Source organism: Micropterus salmoides, unplaced genomic scaffold, assembly GCF_014851395.1.
Source record: "Micropterus salmoides isolate LMB-PRFRI ecotype aquatic unplaced genomic scaffold, ASM1485139v1 Ms_hic_scaffold_1, whole genome shotgun sequence".
Taxonomy (NCBI): Eukaryota; Metazoa; Chordata; class Actinopteri; order Centrarchiformes; family Centrarchidae; genus Micropterus; species Micropterus salmoides.
Genome location: NW_024040040.1, coordinates 36,717,334 through 36,744,631, shown reverse-complemented (window position 1 = coordinate 36,744,631; position 27,298 = coordinate 36,717,334). Strand labels below are relative to the sequence as shown.

The window sequence follows — 27,298 nt, the reverse complement described above, 5'->3', positions numbered from 1 at the left end:
TGTCCGGCTTAGGTTTTGTTTTGTTTTGTTTTTACCGTAATGGCCCTGTGGTATGTGACTGTACGACACTTGGCCCCGTTTTCCGACATTACAAAATCTCCACTCTACTTTTATTGACCAACATTTGTATTCCCTCGTGTTGTGATTGACAGCTGTTGAGCTGAATCCTGCATATTCATGTTTTCTGGCTCACCTACTAAGTTATGCTAATGAACGTGTAAAAACAAACACATTTTATTTGTATTTTTTTAATAACTGAGCCTGCTAAACATAAGTGTAGGCTAATACTGTTGCAGGGAGTTATAGTGTGAAGTCAGATGATCTTCGATCTTAATTACTTTTATCTGTTTGGTGACCAGATTACAATCTTTATTATGGCCTTATATCACTGGATAGTGATACTTTACATGCTGTACTGTCACATACACGTTTTTCTCTGTGGATTATGTTTTCTTGGAAAGATCAGTAGTGACTCCCATGGTAAACAGTGAGCCCTATCAGCTGCAGGGCTGGCAACAAGGTACCTGATGCACCTTGTCTTTGCTGCAGTGATGATGATGCTGTTTTCTGTTTCTCTGAAAGGTCATTCAAATTCCAGAAAATGTGCTTCAAACATTCATACTAATATCAACTACAGCCCTCAATAGATAGAATTAATTACCCCACCAACTCAATGATCAAGATACAGATTTACATTAAACATTAATTTCTTCCATCCTCATTAACAATTTGTTTCACATCAGATCATTTTTATGATTTTATGGCTGAGATGGGACATGAGCTATGCAGTAGCAAGCTTGTTCTAGACTGAGTGTATCTCAAATTGTTTTAAATTATTGTCATCATCTAATTGTGGCAACAACAGTTATTTGGTCATATCTCGCTCCATAAACTATCTTTTAACAAAGTTATGTCAAAGTTGTGTGTTTCTTTCTGCTACAAACACAGAAAGGAGAGAAACAAGCCAGGGGAGTATATGTCAATCAGGAGAAAGCTGACTGAGTGAAAAACATTTATTGACATGTGATATGTTGAATATGAGAATGTGAAAAGTCGTTTGGCGATTAGACTCCATTGTGATGATGTGGTATTTTATGGGGGTGGTGAAGACACAGAGGCATAGAAATCCCCTTGATGGAGTCTAGACACTGGTGGTGGTGGTGATATACAAATATGGAGCATTTACAGTGCGGCCTGCCATAGTCTAATTCATTTCCCACAGTTTCATAAGTAAAAACATTCACAATACTTCTCATAATAATATAAAAGGTATCTTACATTTGCGTCATTGCTTTGGCAAAGTATCTGTCAAATGAAGTAAAATCTGGCTTTGTGCCCTGATCAAATCGCAAAAGACTGCGATTTAATTAAATAAGGATAAATAAGAGATTGAGTCAGCATAAATAAAATAAAAGTTATTTTAGGAGGTTAAAAAAGTATAGTAATGTTTACTCTGAGTAAATTTAAAATGAGCTAGCCTAATTTTTACTTTTACTTGAGTAGATTTTATACTAGTAACTTTACTTGTACTTAAGTGAAAATTCATTAATGTAACAGTACTTTTACTGAAGTACAATATTTTAGTAATCTTTACCTCTGCCAGAAAGAAAGAACTAAGGTAAAGAGTACAGTAACTGTGTGTTCAAACCAGCTAGTGGAAAAACTAAAATCTGAAGCTTAATGTTATAGTAAAGTTCTGAATGTTTACATTTCGCTGTCTTGTGGGGATTTTATGGGAAATGAATCACTTCAGTATCAGTGATTTACTATTGTGTAATTTTATTTTACTAAAATAATAGATAATAATTTTTTTTCTTGTCATTCTACACATATAAATGTTTTATACATTTACATATGTTAATTAGCTATTTAATTAATTAATTAATTAGTCTGCCATTGGTTGCAAAGAGTAGCCTATTTGGTAAAACCAATCAGTCCTTTCCCTCTCTAATTCATATTATGTGTGGGAGAATGTGTCTTTAGTGATTTGCTAGATAAGATGCTCATCGACAAGGTTCCTACTTCACCTCTTACTACATAATACACTGAAACTCATCAACAGTCTGGTGTAAATGGCGTGTAAAGTTTAATTTTAAGTTTAAGTTTAAAGTTTATTAAAGTGTAAAATCACCAGCTGTGTGGTCCCAGTACACAAAACAGAGACACGTAGAATTTGCAGAAAAAGAAACACATAAGAAACACACATTAAAAAACAACAATAAAATAGACAATTATAAAACTAATAATAAATACAATAAAATAAAATAGACAATTAAAATGTATAAAAATTCATAAAATACCCTAACTATAAGCCTTCTCACAAAATACAGAAAAACCATCCCTAGCTAAAAGCTTTACTAAAAAGAATAGTTTTTAGCCTACTCTTAAATATGGAAATGTTGGTTGCTTCCCGAACCCAGACAGAGGTCTGATTCCACAGCTGAGGTACCTGATGGCTAAAGGCTCCTATTCTACATCTGGAGACCCTAGGCACTACAAGTAGCCCTGCATTTTGGGAATGCAGTGTTCTAGTGGGGCAGTATGGTGTAAGGAGTTCTTTCAAATAGGATGGTGCCTGACCATTAAGGGCTTTGTATGTAAGAAGAAGTATTTTAAAATCAATTCTCAATTTTACCGGGAGCCAGTGCAAAGTTACTAAAACAGGGGTGATATGATCTCTCCTACTGGTTCTTAGTATTCAGTATGTGTGCAGCAGCTTTTTCTGTTAACTGGAGAGACTTAAGAGATTTTTTTGAGCAGCCTGAAAGCACGTAGTTACAGTAGTCAAGCCTTGAGGTAACAAATGCGTGAACAAGTTTCTCTGCATCATCTCGATGCAGAAGGTTTTTAATTTTCACAATATTGCGAAGGTGAAAATAGGCAGTCCTTGTAGTTTGCTTTATGTGTGTGTTGAAAGACAGGTCTTGATCAAAAATAACTCCCAGATTCCTCACGGTGGTGCTGGAGGCCAAGGCAATGCCATCCAAGGCAACTATGTCTGCAGACAATATGTCTCGGAGGAGTTTGGGTCCAAGTACTACAACCTCAGTTTTTTCAACATCAAGAAATTATAAGACATCCAGGTCTTCACATCCTTAATGCACATTTGAAGCCTAGCTAACTGGTTGGTTTCATCATGTCTGATAGAAAGGTATAACTGAGTGTCATCAGCATAACAATGAAAGTTTATACTGTGGTTCCTAATGATATTACCTAGCGGAAGCATATACAAGGTGAATAATATAGGTCAAAGGACTGAACCTTGTGGAACTCCAAGGGTAACTCTGCTGTGCGGGGAAGACTTCTCGTTTACATGTACAAACTGGGTACGATCTGATAAGTAGGATTTAAACCAGCTTATAGCAGTTACTTCAAGTTCAAGTCTCTGTAGTAAAATATGGTGATCAATTGTATCAAATTCCGCACTTAAATCCAATAAGACTAATACAGAGACTAGTCTCTTATCTGATGCTGTTAAAAGATCATTAGAACTTTTTACCAGTGCTGTCTCTGTACTATGATGCATTCTGAAACCTGACTGAAATTTTTCGAATAAGTTGTTGCTATGCAAAAATTCATAGAGTTGATTTGCCACGATTTTTTCAAGGATCTTGGATATGAAAGGAAGGTTAGATATCGGTCTGTAACTGTCTAAAACCCCTGGATCAAGAGTAGGCTTTTTAAGAAGTGGTTTAATAACCGCTTCCTTAAAAAACTGAGGTACATAGCCTGTTGTTAAAGAAAGGTTGATAATATTTAACAAACAAGTACCAACTGATGGCAAAACCGCAGTTTGGTTGGGATGGGGTCTGTGAGGCAGGTCTTTGGTTTGGACTAGGACACAACTAAAGTAAGTTGGTGAAGGTTGATGGTAGCAAAACAGTCCAAATATCCATTGAGTTATAAAGGTGCTTCCGAAGAGACTAAGGGCAGGTCGGCATCCATTGAAGATAGGAGGTGCTGAATTTTATTTCTAATAACAAACATTTTGTCTTTAAAATGGTTCATAAAAATGTCACTACTGAGGTCAAGAGGGACACTTTGTTCCTTAGAGCTGTGGCTTCCCGTCAATCTGTCTACAGTGTTGAAGAGGAACCTGGGATTGTTCTTATTTTTCTCTATTAATTTTGAGTAATAGGCTGCTGCGCTGCGGAGGGCCTTCCTATACATTTTCAAACTATCCTGCCGCATCAAATGAGAATCGTCTTGATGTGTAAAACGCCATTTCCTCTCAAGTTTCCACGTTGTTCTCTTTAATTTGTTTGACTGTTGTACCATGTAGCTAGTATTCTATGTTTAATCAGTTTCTTTTTCAAAGGAGCAACAGTGTCCAGTGTCAATCGGAGCAGTCCTGTAGTGCTGTTCACGAAATGATCGATTTGCGAAGGATCAATTTGTGAGGGATGGACGTTAGCATAGGAGTCTATAGGAGGTTTTATGAGACACGTAATTGAGGTACACACTGATGCAATAGAATCCTTAAACTTAACTACAGCACCATCAGATAGGGATCTAGTATAGGCATATTGGCTTGGTGGCTTGAAGTCCAACAATTGGAACTCAAAAGATAATAGATAGTGGTCAGATAAAATGGGATTATGAGAAAAGACCACCAAGTTTTCAATTTCAATACCATATGTTAATTGTTCATTCACTTGATATGAAACAATGGCAGTGCTGTTGTGTATTAGTTTTTCAGAAAATTGTGCCTTTATTAGTAAATTTATATAATAATTTATTTGTACCCAGGTTGATGATCGGTGCTCTCTTAGGTTATGTTCTCTGAATGGAGAGGTTTTCAACCAGTTTTTTATTATGTGTCCTCCCATGACTTAAAACCAACCAGCTGAACATGAGCAGCAGTTAGACAGTTCTCTGTCATAGTGAGGATTGTGGATATTTTAGTCCTTTTATCTCGAGGCTTCATGTGATGTGAGGTAGTTAAATCATTACCATTTCAGTGTGTTTTCTGCAGCCCTTTTATAGTAGTACTGCCATAGTGATCAATGGCTGTGATGCCGCTAAGTGGTTGTATTAGAGACTGGTCCTGTTTGTACATGCTTGCATTAGCAGGGCGGCAGCGGTGGAGTATATGGTGGACTGCTCTGGTGGGCTGGTGTGGATCAAAGTCCAGGGCCATTTTTTACTCCCAGTCCGTCCCTTTTGACCAGATTACAATATATATCACTGGTTAGTGATAGTTTAAATGCTGTACTATCACATACATTTTTTCTGTGGATTATGTTTTCTTGGAAAGATCAGTAGTGACTCCCAGGGTAATAAACAGTGAGCACCTATCAAGTGCAGGGCTTGTATCTTGTACCTGATGTACCTTGTCTGCAGTGATGATGATGCTGTTTTCTCTGAAAGGTTATTTAAATTCCATAAAATGTGCTTCAAACATTGATACTAATATCCACTACAGCACTCAGTAGCTAGAGATCCTAACCCCACCAACCAAAGATACAGATTTACATTAAACATTCATTTCTTCCATCCTCATTAACAATTTGTTTCACATCAGATCATTTTTATGATTTTATGACTGAGATGGGACATAAGCTCTGCAGTAACAAGCTTGTTCAAGACTGAGTGGATCTCAAATTGTTTTAAATTATTGTCATCATCTGATTGTGGCAACAACAGATCTTCAGTCTCAGGCTGTAATGTCCCTCTTTGGCTTGGCTGAAAAGTTATTTTGTCCTGTCTCGCCCTACAAATGATCTTTTAACAAAGTTATGTGCTATGTCAAAGTTGTGTGTTTTTCTACATAGAAACACAGAAAGGAGACAAACAGACCAGGGGAATAGGCCTATATTTCAATCAGGAGAAACTTGACTGTTACGTACGTTGAATATGAGAATGTGAAAAGTCGTTTGGCAATTAGACTCCATTGTGATGATGTGGTATTTTATGGGGGTGGGGAAGACACAGAGGCCTAGAAATCCCCTTGATGGAGTCTTGACACTGGTGGTGGTGGTGATGAAGGGATGAAGAAGATGCTGAGGATCTGGATGTTGTGAGGAGGACTTCTGCTGAGCTTGAACTGGGCCTGGATCTGATGAGCAGGAGGTGAATGGGTTGGAGGAGGGCTGAAGCGATTCGTACTGAAATGAAAGCTGTCAGCAGAGGAGAGAACAGATTTAAAGATTGATAGTGACTTCACAATTGGCTGTGCTGGTCACGGTAAAATCTGATTGGTAAACTAAGTGATAACACCCATAGTCAGCTATTATGGGTTTAGAGAGAGAGTGTATGGGAGATAGTGATGATGCATAAGGATCGTCTTCCTGGTTTAACTTATGCTGAGCTTCCCATAACATTGTTGGCAGAAACAATAATGAAAGTGAGACATAGCAAAGTATTAGTTGGAGGTAAAAAAAAAAATTTAATTAAAGGTTAATAGGGTTTTCGGAATACTTAAATTTTGGGGTGTGTGTGTATTTGTGTGTTTGTGGAGGGGATTATGGAGGGAGGAACCACAGGTTCAAACCCTGGAAGCAGTAAGCATCGGCTCAGATAATGACTGTATGGAATAAATACTCTCTCGTTTAAACATATTTAACTCAATGTGATAAAGGACCCAGCTTTGTGTGACTGACAACAACCCAGACACTGAATCCAAAGTCCCCTGATACAGTTAAATGAACACATCAGAAACTCAATACCAGTGGAAAGTTATTTTCTGCACACATCACAGTATATTTATTTTTATAAACATTTATAAGCTGTTCTCCTGCTGCACTTATTTTTATATACATTTTAGTGAGCTGTTAGAGGGAGCCTGAGAACTAAGGCCAAGTACACAGGTATTTTTTGTAAACAGAGCATGAAAACGCAATAAAGACAATTGAGGTGCTGTTAAGACCATGCCAAATCATCAGGCGGACCTAACCCTAATACCATGTTGATCAGAAGCCTGAAAAAAATATTTCTGGTGGGCTGCCGGCAAGGCCCTCCCAGGAAGGGGGAATCAAATGTGTGGACTGACAGCTAAGTGGAGTTATTCCTCTGTATCACTCTCGAATATGAAGTTAGCAAAACATAAACATTAGAATGAGCACTGCTTTGCTACGTTGGCCACCGCACAAAATGTCATCCCATGTACACAAAGGAGATTATGGCAGACAGTCTGACTTCACAGAGTCTACACAACAACACTGCAAATGGAGTTTCTTAAAATCTTCACCCTGGCAGGAGTTTTCAAAAAGGAGTTTTCAGTGACCTAAAACACAGTTTGCATGTGGACAAAAGGCCAAATTGCGTAGAAAGAGGTACGTTTTCAAAAATTACCCAGGTACGTGTGGACGGGGATGACTGTGTCACTGTTACGTCACCTGAGCTGAGCTTTACTCATCTCCCCACTTGCACCTCATTCCCTAATCACCCTTCACTATATATTGTTGTCCATCGGACTTGTGGTTATGGAGATATAAAATGCATGAAAGTCAATGGGATTTTTCATCTGCAATAACAGCGCCACCAATTGGAATATTTGGGTCAACTTTGGTGCCTGGAATCAGCAGACCATGCTGAACAATTCGACTGAAATTTCATGTGGTTATAGAGGAACAATTTTTTCACAGATGAAAATTTCTTCTACAAACTTTCATCAGCTTGGTCCAGAAATACCAATCGGTCTTGCCGCTTCGGAGGAGTTAATTAAAATAGGTTTTACAGTTTTCAAGATTTAGCAAAATGAAAACATCATTGCACAGAGGCGTGTCCTTTGGTTCAAAATCCCATTCAAATGAGTGGGATTTTCCCACAGTATTTGATCTTCGATTATAGAGCCACCTATAAACTGAATTGCACCAAATTATGTCATCAGGGCCCCATAGGGAATAATTTACCCAAATTTGTGTCAATTGGACTTGTAGTTATGAAGATATAAAATCCATGTAAGTCAATGGGATTTTTTTGGACGTCTTTAATCTGCAGTAACAGCGCCGCCTATGGGCATATTATTGTCAACTTTGGTGCCTTGTTCAGCAGACCAGGCTGAACAATTTGGCTGAAATTTCATGTCAATGCGACTTGTGGTTTTGGAGGAATACATTTTGGGGGTTAAATAGTGCCACGTAGGGGCTAGTTGCACCGAATCTTGCACAGGCCCTCGGGGGCATGGCACATAAGGGCTCCAAGATTTTTTGTTGGATCAAAATTTCCTCTACAAACTTTTATCAGCTCAATCTAGAGATAATCCGTGCCAAGTTTGGTGTCTATTGGACTTGCGGCTTCGGAGGAGTTAATTAAAATACCTTTTTCAGTTTTTGCTATTTTGCGGAAAACAATTTATAGACAGAAATGGGCGTGGCCTATACCAAGCGATTCAGCTTGATCCCCCAAATGCATGGATATAAGGTTTTTGAAATGCGCCGACAAAAATTGGTTATAGCGCCCCCTAAAGGTAGAAGTGTGTGAACGTTTGTGACTGAGGTTATTGCGGTGACCTGGACTTACCCTAGAAGTGCCGCATCTGTAGGACTTACCGTCTAGGCCGCAGTATGAGTTTTGTTCATAGAAGAATAAAAAAACTATACAAACCAGAACGATTGCAATAGGGTTCCCAGCTCCGCTGGATCTGTGAACCAGCCCCACTCGGTCTTGGACCCCTAAAAAAAGGTAACAGAGTAGCCTGATAGAAAGGTGTGGATAGATTAAATGCCTCCGGGTACAGCCAAAATTATTGCTCATCTTAAACCATTCTCCAGTGTCAAAGTCCCCTGTGGAGCTGTGGGTTGTACATGAGCTTGTTGGCTTAAAAGCTGTGATCCTGCCTCATAGTGGTGCTGAAACGCCACACTCCATCAGAATTTCCACAATCAGTAGAATTCTACCCTAAAAGCAGGTCACGTAGTTGCAACAGTAAGTGGCAACAATGACCTATGGCAGGTCTGGGAATCCTGCACTAGACAGTAGGACGACAGATTATGGTAAATACATACATCTTTGGTTTAGCCTTTTCATTGATGAATATTAGAAAACAAACACCTGCTAACCCCAACCCCACTACAGTATATAGTGACTACAGATATCTCAAGTGAGAAATAAAATACATAACACTGTCCCTCTAGTGGTGTTTGTCATAACCTGTTATGGGAATGAAGCATGTCATGGAGATTGTTACAGTCAGTGGCATGTTCAGACTTATGCAGCTACCTGCTTTTACCATTTCTGTCTCCACTACTCTATCTACTTTAATTACTAACATTGCAGTATCATACAGTTTCTTATAGATCAAAGATAAATAGACCACGACATCACAGAGCACCATACGAATGTAATATAAAGCTCAAATACTTTTTGCTTTAAGTCCTCAAAAAGAAATTACCTCCACAAGCGGACATCGAATATTTTCTGTATTTTTCTTTATCAATGCAAATTATATAATATGACAGAAGACAATCAATGTCTTCAAATAATGGTGTGTAAAACTAATTAGGCTTTTATGTTGACACGTCTGTAGTAATAATTTGATCATGTTCTTGGCAGTATAATGGCATCCATATTTAAGACATCAGAGGCTCATTAATTCTGTGCTTCACGGTGCCAAACATGTTTGAACCTGAATGATACACATCACATCAGTTAATCTGGTATTTATTGTAAAGAACAAATGAAAATGTAAATGACAAATATTTTCCCTTCTCCAATACATTCATAGAATGTCACTAAACACTTCACCTACTCACAGCTCTGCTCCATACAACATTCAGAACAGAAACAGCAACACCAGGTTTAAGTAGCTGACAGCAGCACCACTCTCTCTCTATTACCGTAGAATCTGCTCTGTTTTATGTCTACTCTTGCATTAATAAATTAAAGACAATAGTATACATATAATGCAGGATGCTCATAGGATTTTTTTTGTGCACTGCCCAGATTATTATATGCGGTGCTGATTAGTATTCAAGTATTCCCTCAATGATTATTTCTGTGCTGGATATTATGCTAAATATCTGCTTTATGATGTTCTCCTCACATCATTGTCTGTGGACTACATTTTGTGGCACAGTGCAAGGACAATGTTTAAGTAAACATTATGTACATGTTACTAAGAAAAAAGAAAACAGACAAGAGTAAAACTTGTCTTGCAAATGTATGCCATTTTGTTTACAGTGCAATCCCCATGCAATACCACATGCAGTTATAGAGGGTGCATGAAGAAGAAGACCATATTGACCATGCATGACCTCGCATACACAGCCACCCCTGATTGTGCCAGAAGTGGCCTGCAGTCCTGAAACCGTTGCATGATTAGCATTTAACTCCAGTTAAATTCTAACACCACATCCTGGCTCTTTTCTAAGATGTGAGATAGTGATATTCACACGTAATGTAAAAGACAATCACCTATAATCAGATGTCAAGTCCATTCTGTTGCACTCTATTTTACCTTGCCAAACTAGACTGAACGTCATTGTACAGTGACTGGCCACAACGTGCAGAGAAATTTATGTGAACAGAACCGATCTAAACTATTACTTTTGCAAGTTGGCACTGTTGTATAAAAATGTTCATGGATTTAACAGAAAAATTCTTCAACATGGAATAGTAATGGCTTAAGCACTGGCACAAATACATACATCTTTGACATCTTAAAACCATAACAAAACAAAAGCACTAAAACAACCAGCCTTAACAAGCCTCTTGGTTTTACATTTGAAACTCATCTATTACAATGGCCAAACAATCACGTTAGACAGGCATCGGACATGGACAACACACAAGTAAATCAATGAAAATTGACGCATTTTTCAGCGTTGAGGAGTTGAATGTAACAAAATATTCACTGTGCAATCATAAGTTTTAAAAAGGCAACAAAATCAAATGCTGAACATAGCAAGGCGTACTTTAAAAACCCAGCAATCCTTGTTTCTGTTTCACAAAACATTTGACAGAAGCGTTTGATGTACAGCTCATATAAAGATACATTTACAATGAAAGTTCAAGTACATGTTTCGTAAATCATCGATGAATTGTAACTTCTAATTTGAACAAAAAATACATTTGTCTTAAAAACGTTTGAACAGATTTGCTCCGGCGTTCGGTGTTGCACGACGATTAACGTGAAACTGCTTCGCCAGTAGAATGATGCTTGAGAAAACAATTACAACATGTTAACTTTCACAACTTTTCCATATATTCATGTCCACTTAAAACAAAACACAATCCTCGTATCCATCCGGTGAATAAAGTTCACATTATGTTTGACAGCTGATTGAAAATCATACAGTAAACATGAGGCAGAAGCTATTTGTATCACAAAGCTCTAAAACAATTCCAAAATATTTGACATTGATAGAACTATTACCATCTGAAACACTTATTCTCAGTTATTATGTACTTATTGTACATAAAACTCAAATCTGTAGAAACAATTTCAGTCGGTTTACAAATGAATGTACTTAAATCATGTACCAAATCCAATTTGCTGAATTCCAATTGCTTCATGGAAAACACACATAGCAGCATGCAGCTTGTTGGCAAATGTTGCCCAGGGGTAAATTGAACCATTTGTGCCTAAGAAGATATCATAAATAATAATAATAAAAGTGTGAATATCATATAAACCTAAGGTCAACAACTGATGCTGGAAAAACTAGAAGTGTCAGAATCGTATTAACATCTCCCACCAACTTACTTAGCATAAATGAATATTTCAAAGCATTGTCGGTCCACCGTTTCATTTTTCCCTTTAGCTCTGTCTATGACACTGATTCCAAATTAGCTCTCCCGGCCGGTTTCACCAATTAACATGCACTACAGAATGTCAAATAAATATAATGCAGGCTCCCACTAAAACAGTGTCAACAACATCTCTGTTTATGCAATGTCATATATATTTTTTTCCATTCTGTTAAAGACCATGTTGTTTACACATTAAATCATGTGGATTTAAAAATCTGATGTCGACTGTTGCTCCTTATTTTACTGTTCTTGCATTGCTTAATGTCAGTGTACTCACTGCATTGACGTTCAGTTTCCCTGTAAGCATGGTACTCTGTACATCAGTCTCCTCTTCATTAAAAACAGTTATATTTAATTGTTTGTATCTTTGAAAACCTTTTTGTCTCGACCCCAGCAAGACAAAAGAATTGCACTACATACAGTGTAGTAATGCCAGTTCAGCCCTAGTTTATTTAAAATAACCATTCAAATACAAATAAAGACCCAGGATATTCCAATAAACCTTTTAAAAGGCATAAAAGAACTGCTTAACTGAACGAGTGGGTGAGTGATGAACTGATTTATCCGTACATACTTTTCTCTGTGATTACACTTGATGTAATCCCATTTTGTGACAGTCATGTCCCTGCAAATAGCTGGCTCAAGATTTACTGAGGAAAAGAAAGACGCTTCCTCCTCAACAGGTGTCTGGCAATGAGTTTATGGCACTGACCATTGTTGAGGAATTAATGTTTGAGGTTCCATCTCAAATCCTTGCTTCATCATCAACATGAACTAACAGTAATAATACAAAAAAACTTTGTTGAGCTCTAAGTAAAGAATGGTAAACTTTTTGACAATTTGTGGTTGGGCTAACAGTCCATTGTCCCAGGACGACCTCTTCTGTGTAGTGGTAAATTGTTCAAGAGAAAAATAATTGGCCATGCACACAAAGTATTGCTAAGAGGTCATTTCATGGCTTCGGGACGGCCAGTTAAACGGTCCATCAGTACATGTACTGTGCCCGCGTTCCAAAAAAATAAATTAAAAAACGCAATCTCCCTCATTACATTCGGTTCTGTAATATCTCATCCCAGGTGTAACAGATGAGTATCCAAACTGCTCCAATGCACTGACAGTGACGTCACTGTTTCTCTGCTGTGGTGCTTTCTCCCCACTGACACCCTGGTTCCCTTAATCCGTTTTCCCGTTCTCCTGAGGTGTGCCGGCTTTGCTCCGGCGTGCTGAGCGCAGCACCTTGTAGCAGCCGCGGGCAATCTTATGCATCCACATAATGTTCATGATGTCCAAGCAGATACTGGAGCAGATCCAGGCTACACGGCCACCCCAGGGCACCAGGTAGAAGGCCTCAGTGCCGTAGACTGCACACATACGACTGTAGTAGACGGGCATGACGGCGATGCGGACCATGAAAAAGACTACTGCCATTGCAACGCCATTCGCCATGTTTGGCCGCGAGGACTTGGGATAACCTAGTACCTCAAAGAACCAGCTGTAACACAACACACAGTTAAGAAAACAGTGTCTAGCAGGATAAATAATCTCAAAGAGCCGAACACTAAGAGAAGAGGCAACAAACAGTGGATTACTTCCATGTAATTAAAATCCCTAACTAATACAACTTGTGACATATACCCTGCTGAAAAGTTGTAAATTGAGCTGAGACACAAAGCCCCGGTCATTAGTAAGCAGGTACGTACCGCTGGTTCACACACGGTGTAGAAAACTCAGCAAGCAGACGGAAGTTAGCAAAATAAGGCAACATTCCTTGGCCCTGGAAGAACAAGGTAAGAAGAGGAAGACAACAAAACATGAAAGGGACAAAAACAAGACACCCAGTCATTTGGATCAGCAGACATGAAGCTGATGTACCACCTGCTCCTCAGAGTATCTAGTGTAATGGAAATTTTCCTTTAGTGAGTCTTCAATGCAGACATCTTTAAGGTTTTTGTTCTTTGCAAAGGGTCAGACAAACATACAGAGTGCAACCAGTCTGCAGAATGTAAGACAAAGAGCCAGTGAAGAAACAGGTGACTTTATACTCTAAGGGTATTACGCAGTTGTCTTAGGGAGGAAGGGAGTAGGAACCAACTGTCCTGAGATGAAAGCCTATTAAGGACAGTCCGATAAAAAAACCTGTAACAGGTATAAAACACCATACAGTGTAACATAGACATATTCTGGCTTATTATAGTAAGGCATATAAAGATAAAACAGTAGACACAGTAAAATATAAAATTTCCATCACACTATGTAACTCAGGTATTATTCCAACTGCGAGGCATCTTCAAACATTACCATCTGATATTTCATATTTCAATACTTTTGCTGTGTGGGGAACTCAGATGAAGTCCTCGCCAAATATAGATCTATTTGGCAGATATAACAAAAGAGACTTCTCCTTCAGGGCAGACAATTATTCCTTCAAGTTTTGCGAGCCAAAATTAGACTGGTCTTTAATTTATCTTCCGAATGATTCATCCTCCTCATTTATTGTGAGCAGAAACTCATCCTCCCTGGTGATGTGCAAAATAGCCTCAGAACCTGCCTCAATCTTTTTGATTAAAAATGGAAATGGCTGATCCTCTCAGGAGTATGAAAAAAACCCCACCCATCACCAAAATCTTTAGGATTCATCCTCTGAAGACTGAATAACCACAAAAAAAATCTTTTTTAAAAATTTTTTTTAGATTTTTGAGATACCTCTTTAGAGTATAAAATGTCGATCTACTGAAAACTCATAATAAATCATCCTCTAGGAGCCATTAATATCAACATCAAATTTAATGTCAATGTGGTCAGTGACTGGCGAAAGCACTAGAGAAGACTGGCCGACCAAAACGGGGCTGGCCTCGAGTGAGACAGTGAATGGTTTTGCCTCAAATAAGGGGTTTTAATATTAGAGCAAATTAGCTACAACATGTTGATCATCCACCCCTTGAAAAAATACCAAAAAAAACAGGCATACAGCATACAAAAATGCCCACACAAATTGAAGCATTTTTGCACTTATTGAGGTAATCACTAACACATCGTAGCGACAAACTATACGCCAACTGTTGCTAGCTCACAATGTTATGTCTTTTCATCCAGATAGAAGAAAAACCACACTGCGAAGACCACACGGCAAGGACATTCATCTGAATAACATCTTCACATTAAACAGGTATTGAGCACATTATCAACACAGCACAGGCTTTGATACATACAACCATACACACATTCAGCAAGCCACTATTTGAAGGAGCATTCAAAAGCCATGCAGAGTACAAAGCAATATTTTGCTGAACACATCAATGTTTAGAGGATCAGGGCCTGAATTCCATGTTGTGTTAGATATGAGATCATCTTCATCAGGTTTTACCCACCTTATACCTGAGCTTCAAGCTGAATTGTGAGTGCTCTTAAAAAATTCCTAATGATACTAACAATGTCTGTAATAATACTTGCTCAGACTTCAGACTGGCCCTCAAATGATCCCACTATTAAATAAGCCTACATGTCTTTATTTCAATTCCGCTTTACACAATCTCACAATTTCAACCTATTCCTGAATAGAATGAAGATGATCTTAAAATCAAGATGCTTTCAGGACCCCCCATCTCAAACACTGCCAACTTGCCTACCTTGCTAAATCGGTTGTAACTTTTGAAAATCAAGCACTCAGTCCAAAACGGTGTTAAAAATGTGCCAATTAGCCAAATAAATTTGAATGAAGAGCTCTTACTGAAAAATACATTATAGAGAATGCTGTGATTTGTAAAAGTCACAGTATTCAGTTTAACTAACCCCCCCTGCAAAGAACGTACAATTCAAGGTTATTTGGCTAGAGGACTGACTTTCACAGCATGAAAAAGAAGACTTACCGTCAGGGCTGAAACAAAAGGTCATCACTGAAACATACTTACTATGCGATACAAACAGGGTACATGTGCATTGCAGTTTTTGTACCATATGATGTGAACTTTCCACCTAGCATGAGCATGCTAGTACCTCTAGGAACTGGTAAGTCCATACTGTGACTGGGCATCATATCTGCTCAGTGCAACACAACAGCAATAGCAGCAGACAAGACAGGAATGAAGAAGTCCCCATCTAGATCAAGACCTGCTCTGGCTTTCTAAGTAACACACACAACCCTTTTGGTAGTTTTTTGCATGAACGGGATGACACAACCCGACTTGGTGTTGGTAGTTTTTGCATTTAGGGTTTGAAGAGGGGCTATTTATGTTAAAGTCAGTGGAGGACACACAGAGACGGACAGATACATTAGAAGAGTAAAAAAAGAAAAACAAGATGCCACCACAATTGGAAGCAAATGAGAAGCAACACTTACAACACTGAGAAGAAAGCATGCATCTAGTATTTACATAGCAGTTATTATATTATGTTTCCATCTTTTTGATTAAGCTATACTTGACTGTTAAAAACACACACAAAATGCAGATTATGCTGCTATTAAAAACATCACAACGCATTGTTTAGACCAAGACATTAGTGAGCAACTAATCAATAATGAAAATATACCAACAAGCTCATGAAATTAAGCTGTTTGTTTTTTTAAATAAAGGTTTCCGAACGCTAAGTAAATATAATTAGGCTGTGTGCCTCAGGATTTATTATTCATATTGAGGAGGTAGAATTGATTGTGTATTTCACATGAATACTTACACATAAACACACTCAACACATTAACTTATAAGAGACTTTGACAACATATGACAACTCTGACTAGGTACAAAACTAAATAAAATGAAAATGACATTCAAGGGTTAGCCAATGTAATTGTTTTTACCGCAAATGCAATATGGTTACAGTAATGTGGCTCGTGATGTGGTTTTACTTTTTTCAACCACAGTTGATAAATGCGGAACAATCATTCTGTTATCTCACATGTATTTCAGATCTAGTCTGAGGAAACAGTCATGAGTGTCCAGTAACAGTATGGTAAGCCTACTTCATCTCATTTACCTAAATGTTTGAGATACAGGTGCTTTCTCTGTTGGCTGGATTTACAGTCACTTATGAATCGTAACTTTATTCCAACAACGTGACACTGTTTTAATCTTATTATAATTGTTAAGAAATGTGGAAAAGTAATATTTCTCATTAACAATGCAATGAAGACAGACAAAAAAACCGATGCAAATATGATGTGTGTCACAGTGAAGAAGAAAAACAAATCTGTAAATCCAGCCAGTGACTGGAGTGTAGGCAGGGGTAAGATGTATACTGAACATATGGTTAGTGAAACCAAACGTCCATATTGCTTTATTGCTTTTTACCAAGATGTTATAATCATTTGCCAATGGCAACACTGAAAGTAATATAAAGGGTTTTTTTAATCAAAAAACAAGTTAAGTATGGGAACTCAGAGGCTGAGCAATGCACACTGTATGTCCTTTTGCCTTTTTTCTGTACAGAAAATACAGAACATGTACTGTAGGGAACCAAACAGAATTCCCTGTAAGTTTGTATGACTAAAATAAAATATGTATAAAAGAAAAGATTGACTTTTAACAGCCTTAACAACAGTAATTCTGTACTTGTTTCAAACTCACACCTGAGTAACACCTGACAGAATATATTCAACACGGTATTAGAAGAAAGAGGCTGGCTATCATCTTGGGGTCACGTGGACGACATTATTTGACTGGCTTTGTCAGTTTTCCCTCATCAAAGGAGTCTCAGGAGGAGTGTAAGGAAGAGAAAGAAGAGGCAGAACTAGGCTCTGGCACAAAACAGACAGGTAATACTGTTTGTTGGCATGCACGGTAACAAGAAAGGAACCATGTCTGTGTATAACGCTGCAGAGCTGCCAGCATGCACACAGTGGTTAGAGTTAGGCATTCAGCTGCGCTAAGCTCAGAAATGTTCAGCTTACGTCAGATTCACACAACAGTAAAGGGGGGTCAGTAAAACAGAAAGCACAGAAATTGTAAGGGCAAGGTGAGGGGGAGGGGGTCATCAGCCAGTACCATCATTGAGCATTCCATGCAAAAAATACCATAGTCATTCATTTCCATAATAATTATCAACAGATCCTGGCGACCTAGAGGGTTTCAGATTGAACCAAGAGTGAACAGCACTGCCCATAAATGCTGAGTACACTGTCTCCATACCTACATAAGTATATGCCAACTGTATACTAATACTCCCAAAACTATTTCAACTTTTTAAACCAGTAATTTCAATGCAAGCATAAAATACTTAATACACATCTTAATAATACCAAAACTGGAAAGGCAAAAAGTGATTCCTGCAGGTACACACTTTCTACAGTATATACAGACAAATATAGCAATTCGTGCCGTAACTAGTGCATTACTTTCTGTAGCACTTTTTCCCCACTTCTACTGGAGCGAAATAGGCTGATATTAAACATCCATTTGTTTTCTTCTGTGATGATGCAGTTTGGGCTACATCACTTGCCCAGGTACTGACTACGCTGACCTTGCATTGTGCTTATTTTACTAACCTATATGAGCTGCATGGGGACAGTTATGGACACTTGCTGGCTATGTTTGTTTAAAAAAAATCCCAGCTTGACAGGACACAGCTGTTCACCCTTGGTTGTCTCCTTCCCATCTTGCCTGCACGTTCTGCTATTGGACAATAGGGCACTCACCAGTACATAGTAGTAAGCATACAATGCTGCCAGATGGTGAACTATAAAAAACTTGTCGCCTATCGCCTTCCAATAGTAAAATATTAGCAGCAGATCTGAAAAACAGAAGTACAGGGGAAAGAGAGATAACATGTCATTTTTAGAGTACATACAACCATAGGCCTACTGCAAAAAAAATACACTGACAGTACAGACAGCTAAACAGTGTCTATGTTTTATTTCTGACCAGCATTTCTAAGCACCACATAGGTTTAGTGGAGCTACTTAGCAGAGTTTCAGGAGCAGGACCACACATCAATCAAGCCACTCCCGGCATTTCCATAAATACCCACCTAACCCATCTCCTCTTCTTTGCTCTTTTGCACCCATCATATCTTATTACCAATTACATGCGTGACCTTGGTGGTCTCATTTTCACAGACAAGCTGAGATTACCTGGGTACACTGTATGTTTCTCTTACCAGATATGAGGTAGCCTGTTGTGATGGCAACATTAATCTTCACCAGTGTAGGATCTCCCCTGTTGAAAAAAACCCCACACATTTGGTTTGACTGGGTTTGTGTGATACAATTTTGTGTGTATAGGTGTTGGGCCATTTCTGACTTTGGTGACTCCTAGTGGTAAATAAAAGAAACAGCAACTGAATAAGTAAACCACTTCCATATGTTCCCATTCCCATTAAGCAGAGGTGGATATCATCACGTTAGAATCTAAATAATAGCAAAAGTGGGCAAATTCACCTGTCACTATCGGCCTTGAAAGGGGTAAAAAATGAGACATCAAACTCTTTGTATACCTAGAATCCCTCTGACTAGAACCTCATGCCGAGCGCTTCAACAGGTGGTTCCCAAAGCATAACTGACCTGCTGTCACTGGACAATTGGGCCATTTGTGAAAAAATCTGACATACTGTATAAGATGAACTAAAAGTATGGAAAGTAAAGATTAAAAACATGCGATTCACAGCCAAATCTCACCAAACTGGGTCTTCATTGACGGCATCATCGAAGAACAAGATGAAGAGACAGAAGATTCCCACCAACAGCGCGTGAAACGTTGACACTGTCCTGAAATGAAAACCAAAACACACACAGCCGTCATGATCTGCTCCTGTCTGCCGAGGCCAGGTGCTGACACATGTCAGAGATTTTCTGTTCAATAAGCTTTCCAAAGGAATTGTGAATGGTTATCTTTCATGAAGCCTTGGAGCTGCTCTCTGGTTTAGAGTGCTGGATTTTTAGTACTCATGGTGAATCAACTGATTGCCTGTCAGAGCTGCACACAGATTCAGACCAATTAGACTAAGAGATTAAACTCTGCTGAAGGGTCAGGCAGAGCAGCACACAGTCCCATTCAGTCATTAAGGCAGTGAGACAGTCCAAGTTGGACTGTCTCACTGCCTGTCCAACAGTTCTCAACAATCAGTCAGCAAAACAGAATGACAGCCATGCTGACTGGAAGACTGTGTGAATGGAGTCTGTAAAGTCATAAAAGGGATCCCCATAGCCTGGATCCATCTCCACCGATCATTCATTTTCACTGGCTCATAAACTATGTGACCATTTCAATTTTACAAGTGCTGTCATGAGTAATAAATTGAGAAATGCGAGGAAATGAAAATGTGTGATTCATGCAAGTTGGACCAGGCTGGATCCTTCTGAACACTTACCCGCTGGACATCAATCTACAGTGGAGCCTGTTCTCATAGCGCTTAAAGATCACAGCAACCTGTCTGTCGCACTCATTCAAGACACCCACCCACTCACACACTTTTCATTCCAATCTATTTGTTCTAGTCAGTCTCTGCAATGTTCCCACAACAGACTGTTGTCTGATCAAATGATCTAGTCATCAGTATGAACACCTGGGCCCTGAAGCATTCCTACTCGTCTGTACATTTTGACTGATGAACTGTGAAGATAAAATTGTTCTATTGATGAAGGATAATCAGACTGTATCAGTCTGTAATCAGACAGAAGATCATAGTTTATTTGACATGTTATGCCCTCAATTAATAAAGTGATTGCTTCAAAAGGGATGTGGCAACACGGTTAAATACAAGCCAACCATGGAGCTCATTACCACTAGAAACCTAAGCAGTTACAACAAACAGAACAAGCTCTTATCATGCACTGCATGGTAAATCAACTATTGTAACTACGGTAGGTTTAAGCAGGAAGAATCTGTTCAAAATTGAGTGGATGTTTACAGCGGATGGTTTTGTTAAAAACTTTAATATTTACATTAATCTTTTGCTTCTAAACTGAAATCATTGTTGCAGATTGACATGTGCAGGAAATGCATGCATGAGTTCCTATAGGAGCCTATGCATATTTGAATTTTGCACACTTTGGCCACGATCATGAAGAGGATTTTACAGAGAGCAAACATCAGTGAATAACTACTTCTATAAAATTTACAACATAAAAACCTTAAGAATTACAACTAAATACAACTTTATTTAAATACTAGACTGACTGTTTGTGCTGCTTGCACTAATAATGCCTGCAATGAAATTGGTGTGTAAAACGTTACCAAACCCAATAGGAATGACGGCAACGGGCCTGAAAAACTTTTTTGTATGAAAAATTTCTGGACGTTTCATGCTTTATGAATGGTTTGTAAAAACTCTGCAATGGTTTACTATGTCAGTCAGGGATAGGTACTTGTTAAATGTTGAAGTTATAAGACAAAAAGCACAGCCAAAAAAAGGCTGGAGAAAAAAACAATGATTTTCCACCATGCTGCTGGGCCCCTGAAGCAGTGGCATGTAGAGCAAACATTGAAAAATACACAATGCATCCAACCAGTGAGTCAGATGGTAGTGTCACAGGAAATATGTGGGTTGACTGTCCGTGCATGCCTTTGGAACCAGCTGAAACAACCCTCCCCCCGGCAAACATCTGAGCTGAGAGCAGTGTCGCGCTCTGTGCTGTACATAGCAAGGAAATATTCAGACTCATCAGGATCATACAATAATGTCGGGTCACCTTGAGTTCCACTCCACCTTCTGCTTGTCACTGAGGCAGAGGAAGCCGGGGCTGATTCGCAAGGACATCCAGGGGCTGACTCTGTGGAAGAGCCACTGGAAGGTGAGGAAACTGGTCACCGAGATGGTGAGGATAAGCTGGCTGAATGGGTCCATGGCCACCCAACCCCACTGTGGGAGGATGGAGAGGAAGAGGGTAAAGGTTAGAAAGAAGGCAGAGAAATGCTCTGTTGTTTCATTACAAGATTCTGCAAACAAAAAACATATATTAGTGACTTTGTATTCCCCTTACTTGACACTTTCAGGTCACTCAAACCACATCAGCTGATGTATCTGATGTTTGGTTACCTCTGAAATCACATCAGCCAGTAGGGGCCCAGTCAATATATTTAACATTGTAGGTGAGCTGCTGCTGGCCTTAAACAGAAAAGGTGGATTAAACCTCATAAGTGAAGTGTGGGAAATGACCAACTATAAGATATTTTGACAGCAACTAGTTACCAACTCTGGTCCATGAGCTCCTTTATTCAGAGCCTCTACTAAACACTGTTAAATAATTATGTTGAATTTTTGACAATGACATGGTAACATACTACTTCCTGGGTCTATCTTGCAGAGGAAGTGTGGCTCTTCAGACAAGAGACACAGGTATCAAGACGAGCTGTCTGTGTGCTGAGACCAGTTATTGTGGTTTCAGCACACACTGCCTCTAAAACACACACACACACACACACACACACACACACACACACACGCCTCCTTTCCCAGGAAGCTCTACAACAAAAATGGGCATTATCAGAATCAGATCAGTTACTGTATTACTGTATCTACACTGATAACCAGAGGCAGAGACCCAATAAACTGCAAAATAAGATAAGTGCTTTTTACACTGGACTTTGCTTTGTTTACTTAAACTCACACACACACACAGCAGAAAAAGTGTCTCTTCAATTTAACTTTGAATAAATCCACGGTTATTGGCTTGCCAACTGTGAGGGTTGTGTTTTGACTAAAAAAAAAATGATAACCTGGTCAGTTCAAGGCGACACAGCTTAGTGACTTATCATCTACAGACCCAGTTTTCAAAACACAAGCAAGTGAAATTTGGATCATCCTCCAGCCTGATCCCTGTGTATCAGAGATCTGTACATGGCGCACGGACACAGAGCGACCACGTGCTCCACAACGGCACACAGCTGTTGGAAGGCAGAAGGAGTTTCGGGGAATGCGGTGCGTTCTGGAGTCTGAATATTGAGGGGAACAAATAGCTTTCTTTCAGCTTTTGGAGGATCTTTTGAACTGTCTGCTCATTAGAAATATTGGGTTTAAAAAATGTCCTTATATTGGAGGGGAGGCAAACACGTGCTTGAACTGTAAACATCATTAGTCAGAGACTCACTAAAGCTGCTCCATTGTTGGGATTGCATTAGTCCCACAATGCAGAAGGGAATTTTACAGAGACAAAAGAAATAGCCTTACTCCTGTTATATTGGTGATATATTATAGAGTATATATAGATTATGATTTCATAATGTAGGTTGAAGCTGGATCATTTTGACAAAATGAATTATTACATGATAATATTTTTGTAATGCCAATTGGTGCTTTTTATAGACATTTACAAAACATCTTTACATATGATCACAGTAGAGGGGGTTATGGGAGACTGGTGCCACAGCTTTGCTGTAAGCGGATCTCAAATCGACACAGGTCAGCCATGTGTTGGAAAATGACAGTGGAACATGGGTACGTGGTATAAAGGGTGATCAGCACGGGATAGTTCAATAAAATCCATTTCCTATTTACACATTCTTTAATTCAAAATGTTGTAACATGATGTGTAGTAGCAATCTGCACAATGGCCCAAAGCCACCCAGAAGCCTATTTTTCATATCTGTATTTTTATCAAAAGTTAGCGCTCTCTATGAGATGGTCCTAAATAAGCAGCTCTGCATGCACACTGACCTGTAGCCAGTAAATGTATGTCAGTGACAGAGGTCCACTGCAGACACAAAGGGTCCAGGCTACTGAACGGTTTTATGAGCATTGCACTGGCCTGTTTGCATATGGCCTCGTTTGACTGTGGCAGCTCTTGGTACAAGGCCAAGTCAGTTAACTTTAAAATACACATTTATGTATCTCTCCAAGCAATACAGCAGCCACCACAGGCACACAAAAACACACATCTCCCTCCCTGGAGATCTGGCCTTGGTGATTTTATACCTGCCTTTGTTGCTGTGTTATGCCTAAGAAATGCTTGAGGACAAACAGTGCACTACACTCAAGCACTGTAGCCAAGAAAAAAGTCACCAGGGAACTGAAAGGCCAATTCCACAGAGTCTTCTCTGTAGTGCATTAGTGGGCCGTGAGCACCAGTGCTTTAATGTAGCATGCTGCGAGGCAGAAAGACTTTTTGTTATATGAGGGACACTTCAAGAGTCCAAACTGATTTTGACTGAGGAGATATCTGGATATCTAAGTAAGGCTACTTCCAGCCGTTCTTACAAAGCCTTGGATTGTTTAGGTACACACATACATGTCGGCGTCCACCAGTAAGTAGGACCATGTAGGACCCTGCTGGCAAGGACAAATGGTTACAGAGGTCAACTAACGTATACAGAAAGCAAACAGTTGGAGCACTGTGGAGAACAAAGCACTATGAGTTTATATAGCCTCTCTCCACAAAATCTGCTTTTTAAGAAATGCATTTGCCAACTCGAGTGTGTTTCGTCTGCAAGTATATATACATTGTCATTTCTGGATTATTTTTTTTTTAGATTATGTCTCTCACAGTGGACATGCGACGACAATTTCAGACCCCTCCATGATTTCTAAGTGGGAGAACTTGCAAAATAGCAGGGTGTTCAAATACTTATTTTCCTCACTGTATTATTCCAACCCCACACAATAACACAGTGAATATGCTTGTGTTCTGATGAGAAAGTACAAGTGAAAGCTATATAGGATATTGTGGTTATGTCAATAAGGAAAACCACAAAACAGACGTTTGGAGGTGTAAGAACACAACCTGCTTGCACATTTCCTGGAAAAATCTGTGAAACTGCGACAGGGCTGGGCTTTATTGCTCTTACTTCAAGCCAAACCTTTAGTCATACCTAAAAAGGTGGCTGAAACTATTACCTCCAAATAACGACCCATGCAAGGCATCAGCCAGTGCTACTTTGAAAAAATAATTTCCTCTTGCATCACACTGTAGTCATAAGCAGATGTGCACAAATCAGTCTGGGAATGTGTTCTGGTGATTAAAAGGGTGGGAATAATGAGTTTAAAAGGAATTAACTACAAACTAACTCCATGGCTTAAGGTAAGTGTTATTCAGACCTCCACTCATTTATTATTGTCTCAACCCGTCAGGATATACACTGGCATGTTTGGACCCGCATTAAAGAGGAGCCTGGTTTTCATTTTCTGGGAAGTTGTGTCTGCTTCAACTGAACAGGGCTTAAACAGGTTTCTTACCTGAAGAATGTTTTGGCCAGCTCTATCTGTTCCTATAAGTAGTACGTACGGTTACTATGCGCTTGCGTAAGACGAGTAGACCTTTTTTATTTTTAAAGGAGGAAACGATCGCCCCACGAAAATAACTTAGATATGTACAAAACCATATCGCATTCCAGAGATGCTGTGCAGCATGTCAACATAAAATCATAGAGGCAATCCGATTGTTTTCAAAGCAAGGACTACGGTAAATAACGTTAAAAGCACAAGGCCAATTCTCGCCGCATTGCTTGGCCAGCTGCTGTTGCTGTAAAATGTGTTGAGGGGGAAAACAACACTGGCCTGGTTGTGCTTCTGTGCACCAGCCACAGATATGAGAAGAAAACATGTAAGATCCCAATGGACTTACCTTAAGACTTTCATTAATATGATTTGCGCCTCACTCTCTCAATGTTTGGTTATGGTTTCCAGGGTCGCTCGCGAAGCCTCGTATGTTGAGTCAAAGCCACAGCCATGCCGAGTCATTTCTGATCAACAACACAGCCAGCCTCTTGCTCTCCGCACGCACCCTAACAACTTGTGGGGGATGCGGCGAGGCTGGAGCCCCGCGCCTGGGCCAGCTTTGCGGTGTTTACGGAGAAGCCCATCCAACACAAAACGTGCATACTTGCCGAGGTGCGGATCATGCAGCTCGAGGATCCATAATAGGAATGGTGGAGGAGGTGGGGGCGGGGGTGGTGGTGATGGTGTGTGAGTTAACTCTCTCTCTCTCTCTCTCTCTCCTACAGGGCTCAAATTACAGCTGAATTCTTAAAGATACACACACACACACACACACACACACACACACACACACACACACACATGCGCAGCACAGTCTATGGCAGCACCACAGTGGTCCGCCCAAGAACACTCACTGCTTGCGTCTATTTATAGCCAAGGCTTGTTGAAGGCTAAATCAGACCAGATAGCCAGTAAAGCAAACGGCAGAAGCACGGCCCACTGGTCTCATGTCAACGAATAAGGCTTTTAAATCCATCCCTTCGCAGAAACCTTGAACGCATTTAGCCACATGCGATATTTGTCACAAACATTCTGCACAATTCATGATGCTGAGTGGCCCAGATGTAGTCTACATGATTATTATGCTACTCTGACACAACTGGAGGCAGGCCTGCTCACTCTTACTGGGTTGTAATACAGTCTATGGTTATAAGTCAGTGAGAGACTCCATTCATAGCCCACTCATTCACAGAGAAAGAAAGAAAAGGAAAACTAGTCAGGACAGAAGAATAGAAGGGGGGTATTGTAAATAAACATTCAACAGCAGCTCTCAACTCTTATTAAGCCACATGGCCCTGTCCTTCATCAGATGTCAGCCTTTTAGTGTCACCAGAGGTCACATCACAGATTAAATGACCAGCGGCTGCAACATTAAATCAAATCTCCCTATGAATTGAATGAGCAAAGCCAGTGCACTTACAGCACAGTGATGTGGTGGCTGCAGGTTTGCAGTTGTTAATGGTTCAAGGCGTCATTGATGCATGCATAAAATGTTTTTCACTGGGTCCTTGCTAGTGGTCTCTGTCACACACAATCAGCAGAGCACACACACACACACACATGAAAAGAAATCATGTGAAAACTGTCCATTGTCCCCAATTTATAATTCATTAATAACAGTGTTATTCACAGTAAAAGAAGTGTCAGCTACTTCCCTGGTCCTCAACCTCCTCACCGCTGGAAAACATTAACTCTGACGTCTGAGCAAGCATGAGGGAAGTTTCCACTAACATGTTTTCTTTTTCATTCCTCTGTGGTGCTTTGTCACCTAAATTTCCCCTATGGAAGATTAATAAACACATATCTTATCTTACTGCGTCTTTACTCCACATGCATTTGTTGACTGTGATTTAATAAGGTTAAAGTTAAGGCAGGTTTGTCAGGTCTTGCAGGTGTGTTATGTCAGCTCTCTGAGGTAAATGCCAGCAACAAACACTCTTCATGTTAGCAGAATGTTTCCCATACCATGCTTGTAAACACACAAGCTTCACCAAGTCTAACATCGAAGAAGAGCCCAACCACCGGAGGGAGACAACCTCCCTTTGCTCTAACAAAATCCCTGGGGGTCTCACTGCACTGCACACTGTTATGTGTTATTGCTCTCTTACTGTTAACCATGGTGGGTGAGAGTTGGGGCATTTGACAATGAGCTTATTGCACAATTAGTTAACAATACAAACCAAAATAAGACTTTTGGTTTGGTGTCTACATTTCAAAATAAAAATATATTTTTAATGTGTTGAAATGAATTTGTCCATAAGTTATATATCCAAAAAGCAATAGCTGGTTGACATCTCGCATAAACTCTATCAGGAAAAGGCTAGTCGAGGCCGACAGTGAGAGAGAGGGGAAACAGGTCTGAAGCTGACTGATGCGTTCAATTGAACTCTCACTGCCTTCGGACCAACCGGTGACAAACAAATAAATCACGGGCTATAAGTAGGACCTCCTTGACATATACGTC

At 39.6% G+C, this 27,298-nt stretch overlaps 1 protein-coding gene across 2 annotated transcripts; it reads right to left on the bottom strand.

Annotated features, from left to right (window-relative positions):
- Window positions 1-9,587: 9,587 nt before the first annotated feature.
- LOC119908214 (TLC domain-containing protein 4-B-like) lies at window positions 9,588-25,506 on the bottom strand. 2 transcript variants are annotated; one of them, XM_038725948.1, is made up of 8 exons: window positions 25,181-25,506; window positions 21,605-21,729; window positions 21,314-21,483; window positions 19,301-19,390; window positions 18,784-18,842; window positions 18,323-18,417; window positions 13,395-13,468; window positions 9,588-13,186 (listed from the first exon to the last, which is right to left on the bottom strand). In XM_038725948.1, exons 3-8 carry the CDS (start codon window positions 21,466-21,468, stop codon window positions 12,868-12,870), a joined length of 792 nt encoding a protein of 263 aa, XP_038581876.1. In that variant the 5' UTR covers window positions 21,469-21,483; window positions 21,605-21,729; window positions 25,181-25,506; the 3' UTR covers window positions 9,588-12,867. The 2 variants fall into 2 exon arrangements, with proteins under 2 accessions (XP_038581876.1, XP_038581875.1); XM_038725947.1 differs by lacking the exon at window positions 21,605-21,729 and having other exon boundaries at window positions 25,181-25,505.
- Window positions 25,507-27,298: the final 1,792 nt, after the last annotated feature.

Bases quoted from the DNA above. Each gene is read 5' to 3' on its own strand.
- LOC119908214 (XM_038725948.1), bottom strand. From the start codon at position 21,468: ATGGACCCATTCAGCCAGCTTATCCTCACCATCTCGGTGACCAGTTTC. The intron at 18,843-19,300 runs GTGAGATTTGGC...TTTTTTCAACAG, and splicing joins GTCAATGAAGACCCAGTTTG to GGGAGATCCTACACTGGTGA. The intron at 13,187-13,394 runs GTACGTACCTGC...GTTGTGTTACAG, and splicing joins ACACCGTGTGTGAACCAGCG to CTGGTTCTTTGAGGTACTAG.